Genomic DNA, 24,175 nt, shown 5'->3' on the forward strand with positions numbered 1-24,175 from the left:
CCCGTTGCTCGGTCCCTGCTCCTGCCAACCTAGCAGTTTGAAAGCATGTCAAAGTGCAAGTAGATAAATAGGTACCGCTCAGGCGGGAAGGTAAACAGCATTTCTGTGCGCTGCTCTGGTTCGCCAGAAATGGCTTAGTCATGCTGGCCACATGACCTGGAAGCTGTCTGCGGACAAACACTGGCTCCCTCGGCCAGTAAAGCAAGATGAGCGCCCCAGAGTCATCCGCAACTGGACTTCACTATCAGGGGTCCCTTTACCTTTACCTTTACCTAGCATGAAATTTTAAACAGTCGTCATGTGAGCCAAACATGACTTCAGTGCTCAGAAAGGTGCCTTTGGATCAACTCACAAGTGTTTTGCTTCACTTTTCTTAACAAACTGAAGTTTCTAAACATTAGCCCCTGCCCATCTGCTTTCAATCTCTTCAGTGCTAACTTAACTTAACATGTCTTACGATATTGCACCAATGCATCAACTGGCACAGCACACCTAAAGCGCAGGAACTTAAATACCGTTCTAGGTGTGTTTGCTTAGAGCTAAGCCCCAATATGTTCCACAGGGCTTATTTCCAGGTAAGGGTGTACAGATATAGCCAGGCTTACATTTTGATTTGTCAGTTATCCTAACACATTCAGATAACACACACACGTTACTGAAACACCCAGGAAGTTCAGCAGAGAATTCACACAAGGTTCTCACAAATGAACAAAGTAAGAAACAAAGGAGAAGTAGACTGGGTTCCATTCATCACAATGACTTAAATGACATCATGTGAGGTTGGACTGATTTTAAATTAGTTATGTTATGAAAATATTCCCATGCAAGAATTTGCCAAATGTCCATGAGAACACACACAAACTGTCCTCTGGGATCTTGAATGCCAACACATGCAGGGGACACAGGGCTGAGCCTCATCCCACCCGAATGCTTCTGCTAACAGGAAGGCATGAAATGGGGCTGTAAATATTCAGCTAAGCATGCTTAGTAATTTTCTTGTGACTGGGAACACTGGCTGTGTGGGCTTCCTGATCACAGTGAGGCTTGTAAAATTTGAAGTCCTCTTCAGACTTTCCTGCTCAATGCATGGAGGTCAGGGGTGGAGGCCCTGTGTCACCTACATGGTTAGACATTTATAATGCCTGAAGAGGACTTCTCACAACATACAACGTTCTAAACACAAGAGACTACTATTTCGTTTATTTGATGAGGCAGTCTAGTCCCCTTTAGTATCACTTTACTAAGTATTTGTAGCCTTGAATGCAAAGATGACAGAACATAAAAACCAAACACGTTCAGATAAGGAAACTGAATTAAAGGAATGCCTGTTACTAGAAAGATTATATTCTCTTGACAGGAGAGCCAAGCTACTCTTAAAAATGTCTAAGGGAGAGTGTTCATGTAAGCTTATCTTGAATTAACTGCTTCTTTCTTAATTGTGTCAAGGTAAATATTAAGCACATTAATCTTAGAAGTAGTGCAAATTTTTAGCACATTTCTACAGATGCAAACTCATGGAACGGCACACAGTACTAACTGTAATAAAAACTGAAATAATGGCACTTCAGAACTTTATGTTTTCAGTCCCTCCATTATTGAATGCTTGCGTTTGTTATACAAATACAAAGCAACCGTTTGGAGTCTTTATATCTATATTTATAAATAAGATATATTTCAAGTGCTATATACAAAGCAAGAAAAACACTTTTTGAGTAATCAAAAAGAAAACATTTGGGATGTGAATATCCAGGTCCTAAATATTTGCACTAGTATGTTTATTTTGAATGATGTCATAGTATCACAATTCATTTATTATTTTTTTAACATTTTTATATCTCACTTTAGAGACCCAAGAATCTCTCAAAGTAACTTATAAAAATTCCTAACAATGAAGCTATATCAAAACTAATGTCAGAAATTGCATGGCTTCCATGTATCATCCCAAGCAGAGCAGCCAAGAAATAGGTATTGAGGGTACTGACGTACCAAACCACAGCCAGCAGGGACCTCACACCTTGAGCTTTCAGTTTACAAAAGTTTCTACCCCTCCTAGAAAGTAAGTTATGAAGCAAAATGTGAAGCTACCTTACTAAGCTGTTTCTTTGAGATGAGCTAGCCTGGCTGCTTCCACCTTTCGATGCCAATAAGTGAAGTCAGAGCTGTGATTGATGTGGTCTGAACCACTGAGCCTCTTGGGCTTGCCGATCAGAAGGCCGGTGGTTCAAATCCGCGTGACGGGGTGAGCTCCCGTTGTTTGTTCCCTGCTCCTGCCAACCTAGCAGTTCGAAAGCATGTCAAAGTGCAAGTAGATACATTGGTACCGCTCTGGCGGGAAGGTAAACGGCGTTTCCGTGTGCTGCTCTGGTTCGCCAGAAGTGGCTTAGTCATGCTGGCCACGTGACCCGGAAGCTGTCTGCGGACAAACGCCTGCTCCCTCGGCCAGTAAAGCGAGATGAGCGGTGCAACCCCAGAATCGTCCGCGACTGGACCTAATGGTCAGGGGTACCTTTACCTTTACCGTAGCCTGGCTGCTTCCACCTTTCAATGCCAATAAGTGAAGTCAAAGATGTCATTGATGAGAAGGTTGTTTGGACACCAAACAATATGAATCACTGAGGACCTAAAGAGCTGGTGTTTCCCCCTTCCATGTTGTGCACTTTCATTGTTTCTGTCTCATTCTCTTGTCCTTGAAATCTCTGTAGTTTGCCCTCTTTTTGTCCTACAAACCAGGATGCATCCTTCCAGTGTTGGATTCAATCAGGTTTTCCATAGAACAGAGCTTTCCAGATTTTCAAGTTGGTGACACATTTTTAGACATGCATCATTTCATGACACAGTAATTCAGTTTTACTAGCAAACTGGAGGTTAAACTAACCCCTTTGCAGTCCCGGGAGGAGTGGGTCAGAGGGCCCAATTCACATGGTTTGGAAATGCTGCTTCCAAGAAGCTGTGCCTTCTGAGCACCTCAGAGACAAGAGAATGGGACTGGGCAGCTGGAAGCTGCTCTCTTTCATGCAAGGGATGATTTGCATGATTATAGTTGAAAATCTTTAGCGAAGACAATTTTAGCTTTTCTTTCTTTCTTTCTTTTCTTTCTTTCTTTCTTTTTTCCATGAACATTTAGCAGGTCTCAGACATTTGGATATTCCAATTAATCAACCAATTAGAATTTAATTATAACTTTTTAAAATGTCTTAAATGACCATAAAATGTCGTTGGAAAGGAACCAGGAGACAAGGGCTTTTCTTTTCTCTTCTTTTCTTTTCATTACTTAAATGGTGGTCTGAATAAGGAAGAGCTTGATTTTGGAAAGATCTGAGGAGCATAGCTTTTTATATTAAAACTGTAATTTAAATTTTCCTGGTACTGTATCAAAAATGAAACACTACTTCATATAATGTTATGAAGCTGTTGTTTATCATATATATATTCCCACACAAGCGATTCTATCAGACAAAGGCATGTTATTTGGGACAAAAGTAGAGCATGTTAAAGTTTAGTCCAAATCTGGACTTCATAAATCTTTAAATACAATTTAATTCTATTTTCCATATCTATCTTATGAACTCAAAAGCTGCCAAATTTCATTTTAAAATGTCAGTTTGAATGCAAGTCAACTACAGGAAATAGCAAGAAAGAGGAATAATGATATCCTTTGAGCTCTATTGAACAAAGCCCTACAGAGGACCCAATGCAGCGTTGCAAACCTCAAGTAACTTTGTTGAAGTCACTGAGCTACACGGCAGCTACATAGAAGAAAAATTATATAAGCAATATCTTTGTAATGAATCTTCAACCTGGCTAAGCTTACATCAATTTCTTGTTGCATTACTAGGGCCACCTTGCAGCTGACTAAAGACCTGATTTTTAACAGATTAATAAATTGCATTCAATAATTTTGCATATTACCAACTCCATCGTATGCTTGTGCTTTTGTGAGTTAACTTACAAATCAATAAATGAAAACTATTAGTGCTGGCTCCAGATTTTTGCGGAGTGCGGGTGTCCTTGGGAAGAAACCCTCAATGAGCCTCCTTCTTACTGAGGCTACCCTCTTGCTAGCATTGATGCCCATTCCTGCTACCATCTATCTTGCCACTGCTTGCCAAACAGCACCAATGAGCATGAAAGCCATCAACTCTCCCTCCTTCTCACCGCTGCTGCCAGTGGCGTAGTGTGGGTTGCCAGTGCCCAAGGTCATGTGGCGGTGGGAGGGAGGGAGGGAAACGGATGGAGTATGCATGCACATTCAACTGCCTAGAGATTGCAGGTGCAGAGATAGGAAAAGAAGAGTTGTTCCACTGTCTGTCATGTCCTGGTTTGCACACAGAAGCCATTTTCAACGGAGCCCAGTGATGGGAGCGCACAGCTGTATTGAGGCAGCACTGGGTGTTGAAATTTTGCACCCCTAACAATTTTCTGCTGGGGGCAACCATCCCTGTGCACACCCCCATGCTACACCACTGACTGCTGCTGTTCCAGGCCAGGGTGAGAGGCAAGTGACTAAGTAGGCTCCATACTGAAGAGAAGGAAGCACTTCTGGGATGTGGGTCATTGGCAGATATCTATGTTGATCCTCAACACAGGCCCTGAAAATCATCGCTCACTGTTTGAAGGAAAGGCTAGCTATAATATTTCCTTTCTCGTTTCTTATTACACTAATATAGCATAATAAAAAGCCAAAAATGCACGTGTGCCTTTAACTTACAGCTCCACTGATTAAAATAGGCCTTCCAATTAATCAGCTGAAGTTGCCCCACTGCTTGTGGTTATTAGTTCTTCTGCCTTTAATCAAACTCTGTATATCTGATGACATACTTTATGCGTTATGAACTTACAGGCCAGCAAGCCATCAATATTCTCAGTAAAGAGAAACTATATGTTCTAAAATATGTCAGCCTGATCTAGTGTTTATACCCTACTATTTCACAGGTAGTGAGTTGCTGGTTAGCCCAGAAGGCGATTCAGATGCATTTTACTGTAAAAAAGGCATCCATGCAATTGCTAACAGGCATTGCAGCTAGTTTGGCCCTGTTAACGCAGACTCTCAGAGCCTTAATAGAAGCAAACATGAAGGTGATGCCGAAGGGCCTCTTAAGTGAGTCTGCCCATCCATCAAGATCAGTCGTTATGCCTCTCTTGCATGTGCCATTGCCTTCTGAGGCACATTTCTGGGAACAAAGAAGAGAGCTATTACTGAGGTGGTGTCTTGTATGTGGAACTCCTTGACTGAATGGCTAGTTTTTCTTCCTTTTTGTATTCTGCTGGCAACTGACAGCTTTCCCTTTTAAACAAACTGTTCTGTTGTTGCTTTGTGTGTTGATCGGTGGTGCTGCTCCTTGCGCTTTTGCTGCCCTTTTACAGTACAATTCTGTTAATTTGTGTTTTAAAGTTTGGGTTATTTTTGCTTCCATATATAGATAGATAGAAAGAACGAACGAACGAACGAACGGCAGGTGCTTTTTTTTTTTTTACAAACAAGTGATAAGACATTATTTCCATCGTCATTTAGTATCCATCCTGCCTCTCCACAAGCTGTCATAACACTCTTATCGCAAGAAAATTAAAGCATGTGCTTGATTATTTAATAACTGAGTTTAAACTAGGAGACAATGTTTGCTTAAACTCGTGCTTCCAAACCCTTCACCTTCCAGGATGAATTCAGAGATTAGAAACAAAAGAAAAGAAAAACAGAAGATGTATTCTGCAATTAACACCAACATGAAAGAAGGTGGGTTCTGATACATAATATCTTTTCCACAAAATATTTCCCCACACAATGTGGATATTTTTAGGAGAACACTAATAAGTGACCGTGTGTATCGACTGTTACTGCTATCTAGGCGTTTCCAGTGGTTGTCATAGCTGAAAAATATCCTGCTACTACTGCAGACACGGCCACTGGGAAGCTGCAGGTGCATCAGTGGAAATGCTAGAGCAGCCATTACCATTCTCCTTGGAGACAGCCAAAGTACACAGTATGGTCCATGGAAAATAGATTTTTAATGTCTGAACTGGCTCAGGATCTCTAGTATCATGGCTGTAGCAAAGATTATAGGTATAGGAAGCACAAAAAATTAGAAACATATTTTAATGATAACATTATTAATAGAGATGATATACTATTTTCAACTTAAGTTGCAAAAATGAAGTATGTGTGTATCTCATCCTTTGGCTTTTAACTTCCAAAGTTGCTTAGAGTAACCTTAGGTAATCTGGTTGCACTTTCCCTAAACAAGCAGGAGTGTAACTTTGGGGGTATTCTGGATCTCCAAGTAACCTTGGGGGAACAGAAAGCCTACCACCAGCTTTGACAGGCAGTCCAGCTGGGATCCAATCTGGACAGAGAGAACCTAGCTTCAGTTGTCTGTATTCTGGTAACCTCTATGTTAGATTATTGCAATGCATTAGAAAGGGGGCTGCCTTTGAAAACAGTTTAGAAACCGAGCATATTACACCAATTCTGGTCAGATTGTGCTGGCTACTGCTTTGTTTCTAGGCTCAATTCAAAGTGCTGGCTCTGACCCAAAAAGACTTAGTGGCTCAGGACCCAAATCCTCCAAGGACTTTCTCTCTGCATTTGAACCAGCTAACTAACAACTGCAATGTATGCAATGTATGCGTATGTATAATACATATACATCCATAATTGCTATGCATATTTCATTTTTACCAGATATGTTCTTGTTGATATTTCTGTTATATATCAGTTTGGAAACATTTTTGGGGAAGAGATTAATTTATGTGTTTATATACTGCCCTATCTCGAAATAAGTATAAGCAATATAGAACAATAATCAGAATGGTTTTTGTAACACAGTGGATATATGGATTAAAATGGCAAGAAACAGTAAACTATTTTTTAAAGAACCCAAGTTAAATGAGTTGCATTAACAAAATTTGTCAGGCACACTAAAATTAGCTAAGTACAGTGGTACCTTGCTTTAAGAACAGCTTAGTTTATGAACAACTTGGATTAAGAAAGCTGCAAACCCAGGAGCAGGTATTTTGGTTTGTGAACTTTGCCTCGGAAGCAGAACATGTTTCACTTCATGTTGAGTGTGGTGTAGTGGTTAAGAGCGGTAGACTCGTAATCTGGGGAACCGGGTTCGTGTCTCCACTCCTCCACATGCAGCTGCTGGGTGACCTTGGGCTAGTCACACTTCTCTGAAGTCTCTCAGCCCCACTCACCTCACAGGGTGTCTGTTGTGGGGGAGGAGGGGAAAGGAGATTATTAGCCGCTTTGAGACTCCTTCGGGTAGTGATAAAGCGGGATATCAAATCCAAACTCTTCTTACATTTGTAAATTGAGTCCCCCGCTGCTATGGGAAAGCACGCCTTGGTTTAAGAATGCTTTGGTTTTAGAACGGACTTCCAGAACAGATTATGTTTGTAAACCAAGGTACCACTGTATTATGTGAAAAGGCCCGACCAAAAATAGAAAGGTCTTCAGCTGGTTCCAATACATAAAAGATTTGCTACCAGGCAAGCCTCCCTGGGAAAAGTATGTCACAAATGGGGTGCTAAGTAGACACACCTGCCTAACCTGGCAGTCAGTAATGTAACCATGTCTTGAGCTGCATAAAGTTTTAAGGAAGGGGAAACTGTAGTCCTCCAGGTGTTGTTGGACTTGTGAGGGCCCTGGTATCATTGTAGAGCAGCAAAATGGAGAGTGCCAGTGACATGATCGCTCCAAGGTGCCCTCTCAGCTGTTGAGGAATCCACAGGGTTTCTTGATATACTGGAGAGTTGCAGGGAAAGTAGCAGGAAGGACAGGGGCTAATGTCTAGGTGGTATAAATCTCAAGATGTATCTGAGCAAATTACTGTGACAATCGTGTGGCAGTGAAAAAGGATTTCTTCACCACCACCATTGCGTTCTCAAGTAGCCATCGAGCACTGAAGTGCATGGCCTTGAATGAGAGAATTTTTATCCAATTAGGATACACGTAATAATAAAGAAATAGAGTAGATTGTATGTTTTAAATCCAGCCACAAGTGAAAGAGGAATGAGCAGGAAATCAATTTTTAAAAGTTTGCTATATAAAATGATAGGTACCAAGAAGCTAAATGGAAATAAAAATAGAAAAAAAGAATGAAGAATAATTCAAGCTGAGACTACCTTAGGCAGGCAGCTGGTTCACACTTAGATATTTGGAAACCCGCCAGACAAGTGGATTTTCAAATGCAAAGAGCTGACTTACAAGTTTACAACCTGGCTGCAATATTTTAGTACTTATTGATTTGTACTTATATTCCACCAGAGTGTGAGTAACAGCAGGTTAAATATAAAGAGCACAGCCAATTTTAGAAAACAATAAAATGTCTGCCTTCTGAGGAGAGTCGAGCGCCACATCCCACTATCTTGATGAGGTACACCTGATGATAATGTGGGGCAGACTGTATGTAATACTCCCTCCCACAGGAGATTCATCTGTCCCCCTCCTTATTGACAATCTGCTAACTAGTGAAGAATGTCCATGATGTTTATTGATGTTACCTCTGCTGAAAAGGATTCTATTTTAAACTTTTTACTTTTTTTCTGAATACCACTTCAAGGGCCCTTTATGGGTGAAAGCTTTGCCCATGATTTTTAATATAATAAATAAATGGTGATTAAAATGGAAAAATATTGAATCTTATCTTCCCTTCTAATAGTGAGTTGTAACATTTATTGATTGATTTCTAAGTTATCTTGAACTTCCCCTCAATATACAAAAATCAATATTGTCAAAGTCTCAAAAAAGGCACCTACCAGTATATTGAAGATCTGGCATTGTGCAAATATGTTGAAAATATAACAATGAATTAATTATAAGAAAAATAATTATTATTTTCCCCTAGGTTTACTCAGACATTTAAAATGCTACATTATCATTCCTTAAAATTGTGTTGCGGTGCTTACATAGAAATGGTATAAACTAGACTATTTCAAGCAACAGAATCCAGAACTTAGGCAACTTGCAAATTTCTGTTGTGTGCAGTTAGAGACAACGCCAAAGCAGATTGCCAACACGTTTACTTAACTGAACTTTCAAAGAATATTTTGACATTACCTGTTTGAAAATCAAGGTTGAGATTGCCTTACAAAATATGCATATATAATAGACCAAAGAACAAAGATGTGAATAGCCACTGATAAAGAAATTTTGGGTTTTTCTTCTAAGAATAAACAATAGGAGGACATGAACTTAGTAAACTTCATAATAAATTTTCCCAAGTACACCTCTCGATCTTAACTTAACACCATTTCATAGTTCCCAAGAGCACACACAGTCTTTGCAGACATTGTGTCATCAACATTGCATTTCATATCTTAACATAATAAACCTGTTTATACATTTGTCGCAAACATAATGATTCTGTTTTTATCCACATAAACCCCAGCAATGAAAAACTTAAATAAACTGAGTTGCCTCCACTTTCACTTCTCCATACTTTTCAACTCAGAGACAGGTCAGTTTTATAGTCATGAGTTGCCCTCAATTTATACCGTGTGGTTTACTGGTGCCAGGGCAGACATATGCACACGCATGCCAGGGGGCATGGCGCAGAGAGTGAATGGAGCCACCCGCGCCAGCCCAAACCTCACCACCAACACCGCTGGAGCAACCCACCCCCATCGGAGCCAAGCGCGCTGTGCTGTGCCACCTGCCTGCCTATGCAAGGGGGAGCCCGGTTGGCCAAAGAGGCCCTTGGTATGTGAATCCCCCCCCCGATGCATGTGGGCAGGGTGAAATGACGCAACAGCCATGTGCCCTTCAATCCCAGCCTCACAAAGTGAGATGTTGTGCCCTGCAGCCCTGCACCACTTTGCAAGTCTGGGATCTGATCCTTCGCAAAGCGGTGCAGGGCTGGAAGGGCGGCAAGAGAAGCCAAATGCGCAGCACTCCCTCCCGCCACACATTATGCCCCCGAAGATGGCAGACCGAAACATTACTTTAATATGACTTCCCCAGTTTGGGGCACAGGCTTGGCCACCTCTCGAAATTTTGTCACCAAACTCAGCATAAGGCTTTCTTAGGTGGAAGGCAGCGGACTTCACTGACATTTGGACAACAGGTGCAATTTTGAATCAAGATGATGGACCAAAATGTAACTTTGGCATGACTTCACCTGTTTGTGGCATGAAGATCCCAACTCACAAATTACACTATCTACAAATCACATTATTTTTTTGGTTTCTAACAATTCCTGGGCAGCACTGGGCACTCCCCACTAGTGGTTATATATTCTATCCATTCTACAATGAAAAACCACAACATTTGAATAAATTGCATAATGGAACCAACAGAAGACTAAAAGGGAAACACTCCAAAGCAATCTAGAGTTACTTTGAAACAAAGCTGACGTTCCCTATACATGCATACATAATCCATACATGTGAACATATTTGTCTTTTAGCTAATAGAAGGAAATACTTTATCCTCTTACCAGTTTCAGTCTCCTTCTTGGTGAGGTGCCTGTGGTTGGTAAACAATGTTGTAGTGTCTGGTGAGGGTGGTCTTTCCTCTGGGATGGTAGTACAGGCACCTAAGTTGCAAATGAAATATTTGTAAACTAAAAGGAATATGCATAGGAAGGAATATACATAGAAAACGAATTAAAATGTTTTTTAAAAACCACTCAAAATGCAGAAAAATTACGAGTGGTTCATTAACTGTTAGACAAATACAGCCCAAGTGGACCAAGTCAAGGAGAAGCAAACCGAAGCAGTGCCATCCCATGAACTGGTCGGAAAGAGAAAACTGATGGAGGTTAGTGGGTCACTGCCCTATTGACACTCATGGATTGGCTTCCACTACTAAGAGTTTTGCTTCTTGAAGCAAACTTGCTTCTTTCCACTACTAAGAGTATTGCTTCTTGAAGCAACTGTCTGACTGGGCAAGGAATTCCTCAAGATGGGATGGGGTGAAGTGAGCCATCACCACTTCAGACTGTAGATTCAAACGCATGTGATGAAATATTCACCCACGGAGAAAGAAGATTTCCATACATGGAAAACTAGCATGACGGGGAAGAGGCAAGGCTGCACTCTTCTCTGACATCTTGTTTTCTATGTCAGTGGATTTTTTAAAATGAGGTTGCATTTAATCATGTGAAGCCCTACCTAAATTTTAAAGTGGTACAATATTGTCATTTGTTCCAATTCAGCTTTGAAGAGTGGGCTTTCACAGGAAAAGCATGGGGGGGAGGGGACAAGGATACAGCGCTTTAAAGCACGGACCTGTGTCTAGAAAGCTCAGGGCAAAAGGCAAATGTGGATGAGCCCCATGTTGAAAGCAGCTCTTTAAAACAGCCCTGAAAACCAAAAAGGAAGATGTGCACTTCGAAGAGAAACTCCATATTATGTACAGAGCGTATTATTTCGCAAAAGAAAATGGGGAAACAGTGATAAATCATGGATATCTTGCAGTAGCCTCAATGTATGCAGGGATATGTATGCATATGGCAGCTTTAATCTCAGAAAAATCCATGGAAAAGTCCAATGCATAGGACATTTTCCACCACTCTTTGGCACGCGCCCATTGCCAAAACAGAGCATAAGCTATATCTGCTGCTGATTCTACATATCTGCTGCTGATTCTACAGCAATGTAACATTTAACTGACAGCTACATGAACACAATCAATTCCTGCGTTATATATTTTCAACTGAATGCAGGGCACTCCTTTCTATTTGCAAGACAGCTAAACAAAAAAACTATTTCTCTAAGCTTCTTATGTATGCAACCCTTGTTTCTCAGATAAAATCCAAGATTAAAACTTTGCGAACATAATAAGCCACTAAAGTTTCATTGAAATAATGCCCTTTAAACAATATTTCGTAACACTGAAATTATGAGTAAAATGTCACGTAGCCCATTAGCACATATAAGGTTTCTGCACATGAGCAAAAATTCTGAAAGCTTATTTTCAAAACTAAAATCCCAAAGGTTAAAAAGCCTTGAAAATTAATACCTTTGATACAAACTATTTCATTAGGCATCAGCACAACTTTTCCGTCCAAGGTAACTTAATCACTGTCAAAAAATGTCACTTTGCCATAAGGCACCTCATGCTATTGGCTGGAAGTAAGTAAGACATCCTGATTTTGGTTTTGATGTCAGTGGTGTGTTAAGATCTACTTGTCAACTTGCACTGTTAAAATGTAGCAGTATTAAAAGCAAAAGTGATTTTCCCCATTGTATTATTTTCCTTATGCAGGCATACAATTATTTCCTGAAAGAAAGAAAAAAACAAGGGTGTTTGCACGCATAGGAGCTTGAAAAGGACAGTGGAAGATTATACTGCAGCTACAACCCTAATGTTTTTTTAACCACAACATGCTAACAACTTTGCTTCTCTGTGAAGGAGGAAACAGGTCACATTTTCAAAGGCTTTTTAACCCCTTTCCATCCTTGTCATATTTTACAGCCATTTTGTCTAGTGGCCAGGTTCTTCTTCCAGATGCATCATGTACTTTATGAAGCTCCAAAACTTTTTTTTTAAAAAAAGGTTATGTTGGCTAGGTTCATATGTAGTATTAAACCATAGTTTAAATAAATATGCACACTAGGTTGCACAACTAACACAAGTCCACACTTTGTTCTTCCTCTGCTGACATGAAAACAGGAAATATGCCAAGGTTTTGATTTCTTTCTTCCAAACAAACCATGATCAGAAGTCAAGGTTTGTTCTTGGCATACAGCTCATGGTTTCTTTGGAAGAAACAAACCATGAACTCTGGTTCAGACATCACTACAAGCCAGCCTCTGGCTTGCTTACAAGTGGCATTGTAGCAGCAGGACTAGGGAAAAAGTGAGCCCTGTATTACACTAACTACAGTTAAGCTACAGTTTAACGCTACATGAGAACTGGGCCATTATATGAACCCAGAGGTATCCTCTAAGCTGGGGAAAGCAAAAGGAAAGAGGCTTTCTGCCTTTAAAAAACCAGCAGTTCACACACTATCAGATTTCTCAACACACCAAATCTCAAATATGAGGTTTTCAAACTAGAATTTCCGTATCTTCCCTCACCCTCATGCTCATCTTGGGTTGAGTCTAGATTCTTCCAAAGTGTGCTTCTCTGAGCTTGCCTTGCCCACCCACCCAAAGAGAAGCTCAGCCACACACCCTCACTGCTACCATATTTCCTTCTCTTCCATATTTAGTTCCTCCCTGAACTAAAACATACACAGTAGGAGCAAGAACCTGTGGGAAGTGCCTTTGTAAGGTCAACAGCCAGCAGGAAAAAGTTAGAAACGGGCTATGGAAGCGACAGCTTTAACCATGTTGATTCACAGCCATCATGATAGAGAGGGCTACGACTCAGAGGTTGTGGCACGTTGCCAACCTTAAGAATGGAAAACCTAACCATTCCTTTTACTGCTGAAACACAACCTCTAACAACAACAAAATCCTCTTTTTCGACCTTTATTGAACAGCAGGACACACAATATGCCCTTCCTTTTCCCTGAGCCAAGTGAAGTCAAGCATGATTTTGTACTTAGCCTTACAACCAGCCCGTGTGTGGGTAGGTGTGCACATATGCAGAAACATGGCTGTGTGCTCACTTTCTTGACAACAAATCTGTGAATATTTATTTATTTTCCAAGCTTCTGGCCCCCCCTTTTGTTCAAAGACCCCAGGGTGGGTTACATTAATCAAGGCCGTCTCAAGCCGGTCGGGCACCCTGGTGCGGAGATCGCTCCAGCACCCCCGCCCTGGTGGGCGGGCGGGCGCAGCGCGCAGCGCCCTCCTGCCAGCCCGGCGCCCTGGAGCCCTGGAGCCCCGCGCCACCGAGACTACCCCTAGAGCCGGGCCTGACATTAATAATAATTACACAAAGCAACAGACAGTAAAACCATGAGCAAAACAACAAAGTAAGAACAGTCCCGCAGTTTCCTCAATCTAGGTATCTCTCTAAAATGCCTGATGGAAAACTCAAGTCTTTAGCAGGTGCCTAGAGTTGGACAACTTTGACCCTGACAGAATCTCTAGAGAGAGCACATTTGGCAATTAGTCTGCTATTACTGGGTTAAAGATTCCCAGGCTTCCCCCAAGGCTGGGACTCCCCAGCAGACTGTGAAGGCATGGGCAGGTTGATATGGGGAGAAGGACTCTCATAGGTATCTGGATCCCAATATTTAGGGCTCTGTAAACAAAACATTGACTTGAGCTCTATAGTTATTGGCAGTCAGTGCAGATCTTTGAGGACTGGTGTTATATGGTCCCTAGGCATTAGACCAAGCAAGGACAATATTACATGAGTTCTGTCTCTTTATTACAAATGCTGCTGCTTTATTGCTTTTTGCTGGCTGTGATGTAAGAGGTTGTCCAAAATGCAGTAAAATCCAAATAAAACACTTCTGAAAATAGAACAGAAAAGGAAATTGTAAAGATTCTATTCTTTAGAAGTAAGGAAAACCATATTACGACTAATTACTAATTTTTTTTGGGGGGGGTGTCATTTCTCTTCTAACATATAGAATTATTTTCTCAGTACTGTGAATCAAGGCCAAATTAGACATGAGAATGGCAAACCTGTCATGGTAAAATCCCTGCCAAAGCCCTATAAAAGTGGGTGGGAGAGAAAGGGGACTGCTAAGCCCTCGCCACCTGTAAGTTGCCTTTTCTCAGCTGCTTTTCTTCAAGTTAGACACTGAAACTGGAAGAAACTCAGAGGAAAAAACAGGTAGGGATTGGAGGATGAAAACTGATTATATTGCATATTTGCTCATTGTTAGCTGGATGTTATAACGGACCGTACTCCTCCTACACAAGTAAAATATTTTCTTTCTACAGATTTGGACTAGAATAGGAATGTGGGTACAATTCAAAGCTTTTAACGTGATATCTGAATCTTAACATTACACTGAATGAATAAGAAAAAAACACACACCATGTGGTTGCTGTGTTTAAACCAGGATACCTTGCCTACATGTCAGAAATGCATGGCCCAGATGGTTATGCAGGCATGCCAGTGGTGCACAGGGAGCAGATAAGGCCCCAGTAGAATTTGCTCCATACAGTATACTAGCCATATAGAATGCTGCATGACTTTGTTTCCTTCACTACATGGGATGACATGTAAATTGGGTCTTATGTTGCCCAGCACTAAAAATATCAGACATACAGGTGAAACTCGGAAAATCAGAATAGCGTCGAAAAGTGCATTTATTTCAGTAATGCAACTTAGAAGGTGAAACCAATATATGAGATAGATGCATGACATGCAAAGCAAGATATATCAAGCAATTATTTAGTTGTAATTGTAATTATTTGTTGTTAGGCGGGTCACTTATAAATGGAATGTAATTAATGAAATGTAATAGCATTTTTGTATTATTGTAACTATTTGTTTTATTACTGTGGAATTTCCAAAAGAAAGCATTTGTAAAAATTAAAATAAAAATAAAAAAATAAAAAGTTGCATTACTGAAATAAATGCACTTTTCGACGATATTCTAATTTTCCGAGTTTCACCTGTATTATAGTTTCACCAGAGATCTTTCAGGAACTCAAATGGTAATCATTGTGCTCTCTTTTCCGGTGTTTCTCCCACTGCTATCTAAGAACTTTAGCAGTCTACTACAGAGAAAGATTTCCACCCAAAGGGCTAGAAAATAAAGCATAATTATTCACATCCGCTGGTTACTACTACTTAAGCAAGTTGTATCAAGAACAAGAGAAAAGCTATTTGGAGGGGGGGCAGGGGAATGGCACATAAATCCGACACGTTGGAAAAGGTTCAAGTTGAAAAGTTCTCCAGATGTAAGTCTGTAAACAGTGATTCATAAAATGAATTTCCCCATTAATTGTTGGCAAGGAAGGACAGCATCCAGAATATGTTATTGTATTATGACCCATTCTTTTCCCCTTTTCTGTGTAGCTACATTCTTGCTTGACACCACAGATCTTTTATCAGTTGTGATAAATCGAGCCAGCAGGCTGTGGTCAGCAAAACTGTTTGATAGCATATAACATTCATAAAATCACAGCCAAGCAATTGTGAATTTTATTCATCGAAGGAAACGGGGCTCCTCTTGTTTATTTTCACTTACTGTGCTCAACACGTGTTGTTGGGGTTGTTGTTTTTTGCTAATCTTGAAAAAAGACACATCTACAGAAAGTGAACTACATATTCTGCATAAACAGACAACTTTACTGCAGGTTTGTAACACAGTGGGTTGGTTTTTTTAAACACACCTTACAAGGTAAAGGAAGACACTAGGACAATAAAAGCTACATGCACACGCATTTCAGACTTTATTCGGAAACAAAGGATAGAGCTTTGTTGCCTCTCCGCTATCCTCTGATTTAACACTTAACCTTCTGTCACAGAATGCTAGATCTGTCTGAATCTCCCAATCATACCTGAGATCTGAAATTAAATCAATATACTAGGTGATCTTGGCAAGTCGTTGTTTCACGATCAGGTTCAGAAGATCTATAGAAAATACGTAGGCTGAAGAGATACAGAAAATATGTAGGCTGATAAAGACACTGGAGAAGCACGAACAGCAGTGGAATTAACACCTAAGGGTCATGTGGTCATTTTACAAATTCATCCCACATCACCCCAGTGTCTCCATTTGTTGCCATAGCTACTAGAGACTGCCCAGTTGCCTGTGTACCCCACCTCCAGGGATTAAAAAATGGGCTTGCCGATCAGAAGGTCGGCGGTTCGAATCCGCACGACAGGATGAGCTCCCATTGCTCAGTCCCAGCTCCTGCCAACCTAGCAGTTTGAAAGCAAACCCCATGAAGTGCAAGTAGATAAATAGGTACCGCTCCGGCGGGAAGGTAAACGGCATTTCCGTGCACTGCTCTGGTTCGCCAGAAGCGGCTTAGTCATGCTGGCCACATAACCCGGAAGCTGTATGCCGGCTCCCTCGGCCAGTAAAGTGAGATGAGCGCCACAACCCCAGAGTCATCCACGACTGGACCTAATGGTCAGGGGTCCCTTTACCTTTACCTGGCCTTATCAGCTATTTGGTAGCATGCTTCCAGAAAGGCTATTTTCCCCTTTGGCCAATGTGAAACCATGAAAAAGTAGCATCTTACACAGGAAGAGCCATAAGAGTCACTATCTGGTTTAGTTTATATGCCGCTCCTTTCTAGGAACTGTGTCTTGTTCCTATGTCCCACAAATAACCCAAAGATGCATTTTAAATAAAAGCAGACATTCTACTCATGTAAAAACACGCTTATTCCAAGTCCACCCACAGGCCAGATTTAGAAGGCGATTGGGCCGGATCCGGCCCCCAGGCCTTAGTTTGTCTACCCATGAACTATATGATTAATTATGTAACTTTAACTAAGAACTCATACTTGAATTTGCTTTTGGGTTTTTTTATTGTTGTTCAGTTTCTGGATTTTGTAAAGATTACAGTTATTCTTGCCACAGCATCCCAGTCTTTCAGGTTTTTATCTGTCCTACAAGTTATGCACACGATGGAAGATGCACACTGAAAACTACATGGAATTTTTTAATTTTTTTTTTTTTTAGAATAATTTGTGCCTACTTGGGTGGGCTTTTTTATGCACATGGGAATGGGTATCCCCTCCTCATCCAAGCCAATGATTTTTTTAAAAAAATTGGGGCAGATGTGTGTTAACATGTTCCCTTGCCAGTGCTGTTTCAATATGTTTGATCATTGGTTCATGTGGATTAGTTAGAACGAAAAAAAGCAAGGCAAATGAATGGAAAAAATATATGCACATGCCAATTTCAAAATTAATTAGAACTTAATTGGCAAAGAAAGAGGAACATGCAGCAGAGCCAACTCACGGAAAAATAAAGAAACTGAATGGCTGAAATCTATTCATTCCTAGCATAGGAACAACCTCTTTGCGGTATCTTAGGAAGCCATCATCTGCTCCCATCAGCATAGATATGACATGCCTTGATTAGATTATGACAACATACTCTAGATGAGGTTGTATTTAAAGAGTATTCGGAAACTTCAGTTGCTTTGGAATGTGACAGCAAGAGTGTTGACATGAATGAGCCCATTTCCTGAATCACTGAATGCTAACTTACCTTCTTCAATTGTTCCCTGACCCTCGGGGTCCCTTCTAACTCTACAATTCTATAATTCTATGACTGGTAATGCTCTAGAGGGGAGGAACCTGTGTCCCTCAATATGTTACTGGACTACAACTCCCACCATCCCCAATCGCAGCCCATGCTGGCTGGGGGTTAATGGAGAATGACAGAGGTTGCCTATGTCAGGAGCTCCTGCTCACGAGTAGGACCTTGGCAAAGACACATGCCTGACTGGCATATTCTCTCACTCCTGGTCAATCGTTTGGGAAAGCTTCAAAAGCTTTCTCCAGCCCGATCATCACAGCGACTGATACCAGCTGACATCAGCACACTCAGGGATCCACAGAGTGTTCGCAATTGCGTAACAGACCTCAGCAACTCAGCATTTGGCTAATCTATTTTATTTACATATTAACACACACGGAGCACTGCAACATGGCTCCCTCTCTCTAGCTTCAGACAGCAAAGAAAAAGAACAAAGGACAATAGTCCCACTTCAGGAAACACAGTAACACAAACATCCTGTCTTCATCACTTCCCACTGTGGAATGAAAACATACACCATCATGTGATAAACAACAATCCCATGACAGCAGACATGGGGAATGAATCTTCAATAGCCTAGCCCTCTTCCTAAATTGAGATTGAGATATTTAAAGGGCTACCACCTTCCTATATATGGCAGTGCTCTGTGTCCCACACCATCTAAGATAGGGGGTAGGGTGTGTGTGTGTGTGTGTGTAGGGGATATTTTTGTGATGGTGTCCATAGTCTGGAAGCCTTTGTCCCAGGAGGCTGATCAGGCTTTTTCCTGTTTGCTTTCAGTTAACAAGCAAACAAATAATAACCAGACCTTTATATTATATAAAATAGCTAGCACAATGTACTGTAGTCAATTATGATCTAAAATGTTAAATAACAGTTACATTATCAGTAGATTAGTAATTGATAAATAGCAGAAAATCTGTGGTTTTGAAGCTCTGATTCCTGTTGTCATTGGTAAAGAAGATCTTTAACAGGATAATTAAATTTTCTTTGGTAATTTTCTCAGCAGCGTTAATGTCTTTATCATTGTTGCCACGAGAATGCAGTGGAAAAATAACGGACGTGGCAGGTTGGTGTCTCAAATAGAGGTATTTTTGCATGCAAATCCTTCTTTGAAGTTGCTAAACTTTTAACATCCCTGACAATGAAAGATAGTGCAGCAGTTAAATAAGTTTTCAAGTCCTGTTGGCCTTATTTCCAAAATGAGGTTCAGCACATGTGGTATGCAACTCACAGAAATGGCACTGAGAAACAAACCACCAAATAACAGATTTAACAGCTGATTTCTTTAGAAACACAATGTCAGTATAAAAAACATTCAGCAGAATCTCAGCAAAACATGGCTGAGTGTGGAACAACTTTTCAAAGACTACCAAAAAGAAATGTCCTCCTCACCCTTAATAAATTATAAGCAATAATAATGTTGCATGATTCCATCATCCCCTAAACAATTATAAGACACTGATCTGTTATCCCCAGAAGTCTGATTAGAACAGAGGAAAGATTTACCTAGCTATGCAAGATTGTGGGAAAGTTCTATTTCCCCTTAGCTCATAGGCATGAAAATCACTTTACATTAAGGCCCTTTCAAGCAAAGGATCAGCTTGGACAATTTCATTACAAGCTTGAAGCAAACTGCGTAGCATATTTTATAAATTTAAAATAGTCTGAAACCAATGGCCGCTACTTTATTGTTTTCGACTTCCATCATCTAACAGACTTTGCCTTTAAGTAAATCCTAGTACAGTATAATTTGCACTGATATATTAACATGCATGGCAATAAGGTAGCAATTGTTTAGACACCCACATGCAATTACAAAACACTATAACCAAGTGCTTTGAAGCACATTTAACATGTTATGAATCAATGTTAATTTGGATGGTATTTATTGCGCTCGTACAGGGCATCCTGGCCTCATCTTTTCAGCAGTGACATCGTCAGTTGCAACCTTGGAAGACCCTATGAAATGGATAATCTAAAACGGGACTGCATGAGATGAAGTAGGCGGCGGGGCGGGGGCTGCTGCTAGAAGGGGAAAAAAACATGCACATAGTTGGACCTCTCTGGATCCTTGCCCATAACTTTCTTTAATGTGCAGAAGTGGACAGCTTAGACTCGCCACTGACAACTTGTTCGAGGGAACTATTATGCTTAGCAATTGTTTGTAAAATTAAAGCCCGGAGTCCAGTTTCTAAAAGAGATTGCCACAGGAGGTGTGAGTTTAAAGAGTGCACACTTGCTTGCTCCCTTCCTTACTTTACTCCACTTTCACTTCCTCCTCCAGCCTGCCTTCTGAATGTATGCTGCCTGGTGGGAGGCATCAGGAATATAAAAGACGAGATAAATTTTGCTGGCAGGTATTCAACAGCAATAATCAAATACAGTATTTGCGAGGGAGGAAAGAACTGCTTTCTTTACTCCTGAAATATTACTATAGAATAATTGAAGCTAGTGAACAAATAAATAAGGAATCTAAATCTTCCAACTGCCAAATCTTCCTCTACTGAATCATTACAGACATTTACGTTTGCCACTAGGAGCAAAGACTTAAGTCAAGGGTATGTCCTGCTCTGTGTATACCTCGTTCATAGCTACTTTGCACATGATGACAGTACAATTATGTAGCTGCCTTCGAATATAAATATTTTAAACAAATGAGCTATTGTTCTTTCCTATTTATTTCTGTATTGCTTTATTTATTCAACAAATTCACAGGCTATTTTTTAAAGAAAAACCTCCGTAAAGCAGCTTACAAATAACACGTCAAAACATAAAGATAAAATGTAACCACTTAAAACTACTTCATAATCCTACTAAAAAGTAAATGAGGACATTATCCACCATAACCTGTATATGCAAAAAGCAGACCAGAGTAATATTTCTACAACCCAGTTTACAGTTAGCCACTGAAGGATACAGTAAAAATAAAGGGGGAAAAAAGCTGGGGGAATTTAAGGCCTATCTATAATTATCAAGGGGTGGGGCCAGCTTGATTTCAGGTGGGATCAAATTTCTTTCTGACAGCAAGTTCTCTCCAAGAAAGAGTTCAATTGTAAAATTCTTGTTCAGGAAGAATAAATAAATAAATCACTCGCTTTCAAATAACAGTAGTTGTGGGGAAAACCTGAAATATATGCTTTTCAGTACTAGTATTTTATTATCAGTTTAGGTTGCAATTTGTTATTTCAGTTGTAAATTCACATAAACAATGCAACTTGGAATATTCAAGCAATGTCAGTCTTTTGTCCAGTAGTAGCTTCTTAGCAGTTAATAATAATAATAATAACATATCAGAAATCAAACTATTCTTTTCTGACACAAGAGTGCAACTCCAGATGACCTCAGTTTATCAGAGGGCAGAATTTGATTGGCAAGCAATGTTTGAACTCTGCTACTAAGCACAAGGCCCAGCTGTCCTGTTATAAATGCCATCCACTTTGCCAGCAAGCACATTTTTATAGAAGATCTTTAACAACTATAGCCTTTTTGTATTAAAAGCAGATGAAGTGACATCTTCTAACAGTTCACTGTTTGATTCAAATCAACAGACTGACCTGAAAGGGAAAATGAGGCAGAGGTTCCAATTTCAATTCTACCAGGAAACAAGAGAAACTCATTGTTTTTCTTCAGTTTGTAATAGAATAGACTATTATGCCGCGGTACAACTCATAATGAGGTGTTTGAGAGGATAAAGTTGTTGGTCACTGTAACCTTGGAAGGCCCCCCAAAAGGCCAAAAATGTTCCATGGAAAGTTCCAAAAATAGTTGTTTCTCAATAACTACCAAATTAAAATATATTTCACCAAAACACAGCTATACGTTTTCTGCAGCGCTCTTTTAATGTACACTGCTGCATTTCATATTTTAGGCAAAGGAACCAACTCTTTATTTTCTGTGACTTCAGAAAAGCAACAAAAGCACAGGCGGAAAAGTAAAAGGCAACTGAACTGATGGGGTGTTTAAAACTTCATTTTCAAAGTGTTCAAGATTAGCTCAGATTCTCTTACTTGGAACTAATACTTCCCGGGGGTTTTGTTTTAACTTTCTTAGGGTCACATATCAGTATGCTTTTAGTCTTAATACTGAGTCTATAAAACCAAAGAAGTGTGTGATATATTATGTATTATTCTGTACTATTGTCACTCCACAGATATGCCTTGCCCAGAGTGGCTGGGGCAACCCAGTCAGAAAGGTGGGATGATATAATAATAATAATAATAATAATAATAATAATAATAATAATAATAATAATAATGGAGTAGGACAACCCTATTTTCATCAGCAAAATGTTGGAGGGTATGCAATCAGAGACAACAATACTGAGCTAGGTGGACCAGTGGTCTGACACAGTATAAGATAGCTTCCTGTGTTTCTAACTATTACTGAGGCCAACCAATACACATTGTATAAAACTGCCAGCAGTTTGCAAATCTAAGTATGGTCTGGTATGGATGGGAAAGAGATTTGTCTGGATTCACACTTCCCAAGGCAGCATGTGAACCAAAAAGGCAGCTACCCTTCAAAAGGTGCACTTTTGAAATTTTGCAATGCACATCTCCAATAAACAAAACGCACACAGAGGAAAACAGTGTGCAAAAATGCATATATTAGTGAAAATAACTTACAAAAATGAGTCTTGCCTGGGGGACAAGCAGGGTAGGTATGTATGTATGTATGTATGTATGTATGTACGTACGTACGTATGTATGTATGTATGTATGTGTAAGTAAGTAAGTAAGTAAGTAAGTAAGTAGTAGTAGTAGTAGAAGTTGTTACCAGTATTTGTATACCACCCTTCAGGGTATATGGGGTGTTAGGGTAGGGGTAGTACATCTGCCTTGGGACAGTTCTGCTCAAGATCAGCCAGTTGATTCATGACTGAAAGATGATTTGAATCTGGATGCCCGATCAAAATACAATGCTCTAAACATAGGTAAAGTTCCACACTGAAATTCTTAATTCAGCTCACAAACCGTAATCTAAGACACCAAATGCTTTTAGCTAACCAATTAGATCAAGGGTAGCCACACTTCAGTTAGTAATTGTTAAGAAGTGTGCTCTTGTTTTAAAATGTTATATATTTTATCTTTTCTGTTTGCTGTTTTAGAGCTTAGTGCTCTCTGCTTTGGAGCTATGACATATTAAAACTTTTTTTAAAATATGAAGTCTTGTTATTTCAATAGAAATTTAGTTTAGTTTACACAGCAAAAAGATATCACATTTGTTTATAACTATTAAATCACTGTGCATATTACATACTTTGTTACTATAACCAGTCATTTTAGAAAACATAACAGATTTATGAAGTTTCTTCCTTATAAATACATTTTTTCCTGTGGTTTTAGGGAATTGGTTTGTGCACCAGGTGCAGTGGGATTACATTTGACCACATATGCCTTAAGAAAACAAACTGTACAGAAAATAAAGTACAGTGACAAATACGGTCATCAGTGAAAAATACTATTTGCCCATTATTTTCACCAACAGCTGACATCAACACGATTAATCATTTTTGACTACTTATACTTTAGCTGTACATATTAAAATTTAATGATTTCAATGCTAGGAGCCAGCAGTACGATTCCATAGACCAAGGCATTAATGCGCTGATCTCAATTGTACTTAGAGGAAGGGAGTTGGAATGGTAGGGGTGCCAGCTACATTTCACAGTCCAAACCAACCAGTGAGTCCCAAGTCTCCAGTGGGATTTTTAAAAATTCATTATACATGACTTTTCCTCTTTAAATTATTATTTTTTCCTAAGTGATTGCTGTTATCTTTTTAATGCTTCGGTTCCTTCATTGTCTAGTGCTTGATAGATGCAACATCAAGTGAGCAATGGAGTGTTTTCTCATCAAGCAAATAGATATCTTTCCACCACGCAGCATGCTTATTCATCTTACGACCCCTTTCGGCATTTTACTCAGGGGAATATAAATATGCAAGGGATGTAACAGACTACATCTAGCAACTCTAATGGTATTAACTAGTGCATGTAGATTGAAACTTACATCTTCAAAATTAACACTTGCATTGGTGCAGGCCAGTGTAAGGATGTTGGACTTGGCCCTGGGTTCAGGTCTTAGCTCTACA

General features: G+C 39.9%; 1 protein-coding gene across 4 annotated transcripts in view; it reads right to left on the bottom strand.

Moving 5' to 3' along the window:
- The window catches only part of BBS9 (Bardet-Biedl syndrome 9), a 223,776-nt gene that overhangs the window by 80,403 nt on the left and 119,198 nt on the right, over positions 1-24,175 (bottom strand). For 2 of the 4 annotated variants that reach the window (XM_035130062.3, XM_088653431.1), the window contains exon 21: positions 10,434-10,532. In XM_035130062.3, the coding sequence (XP_034985953.1) occupies positions 10,434-10,532 (99 nt within the window). Of the gene's footprint in view, positions 1-7,159; positions 7,204-10,241; positions 10,533-24,175 lie in introns of those variants that run through there. The other 2 variants (XM_088653433.1, XM_088653432.1) reach the window with 2 other exon arrangements.

Source organism: Zootoca vivipara, chromosome 11, assembly GCF_965207765.1.
Source record: "Zootoca vivipara chromosome 11, rZooViv2.hap1.1, whole genome shotgun sequence".
Taxonomy (NCBI): Eukaryota; Metazoa; Chordata; class Lepidosauria; order Squamata; family Lacertidae; genus Zootoca; species Zootoca vivipara.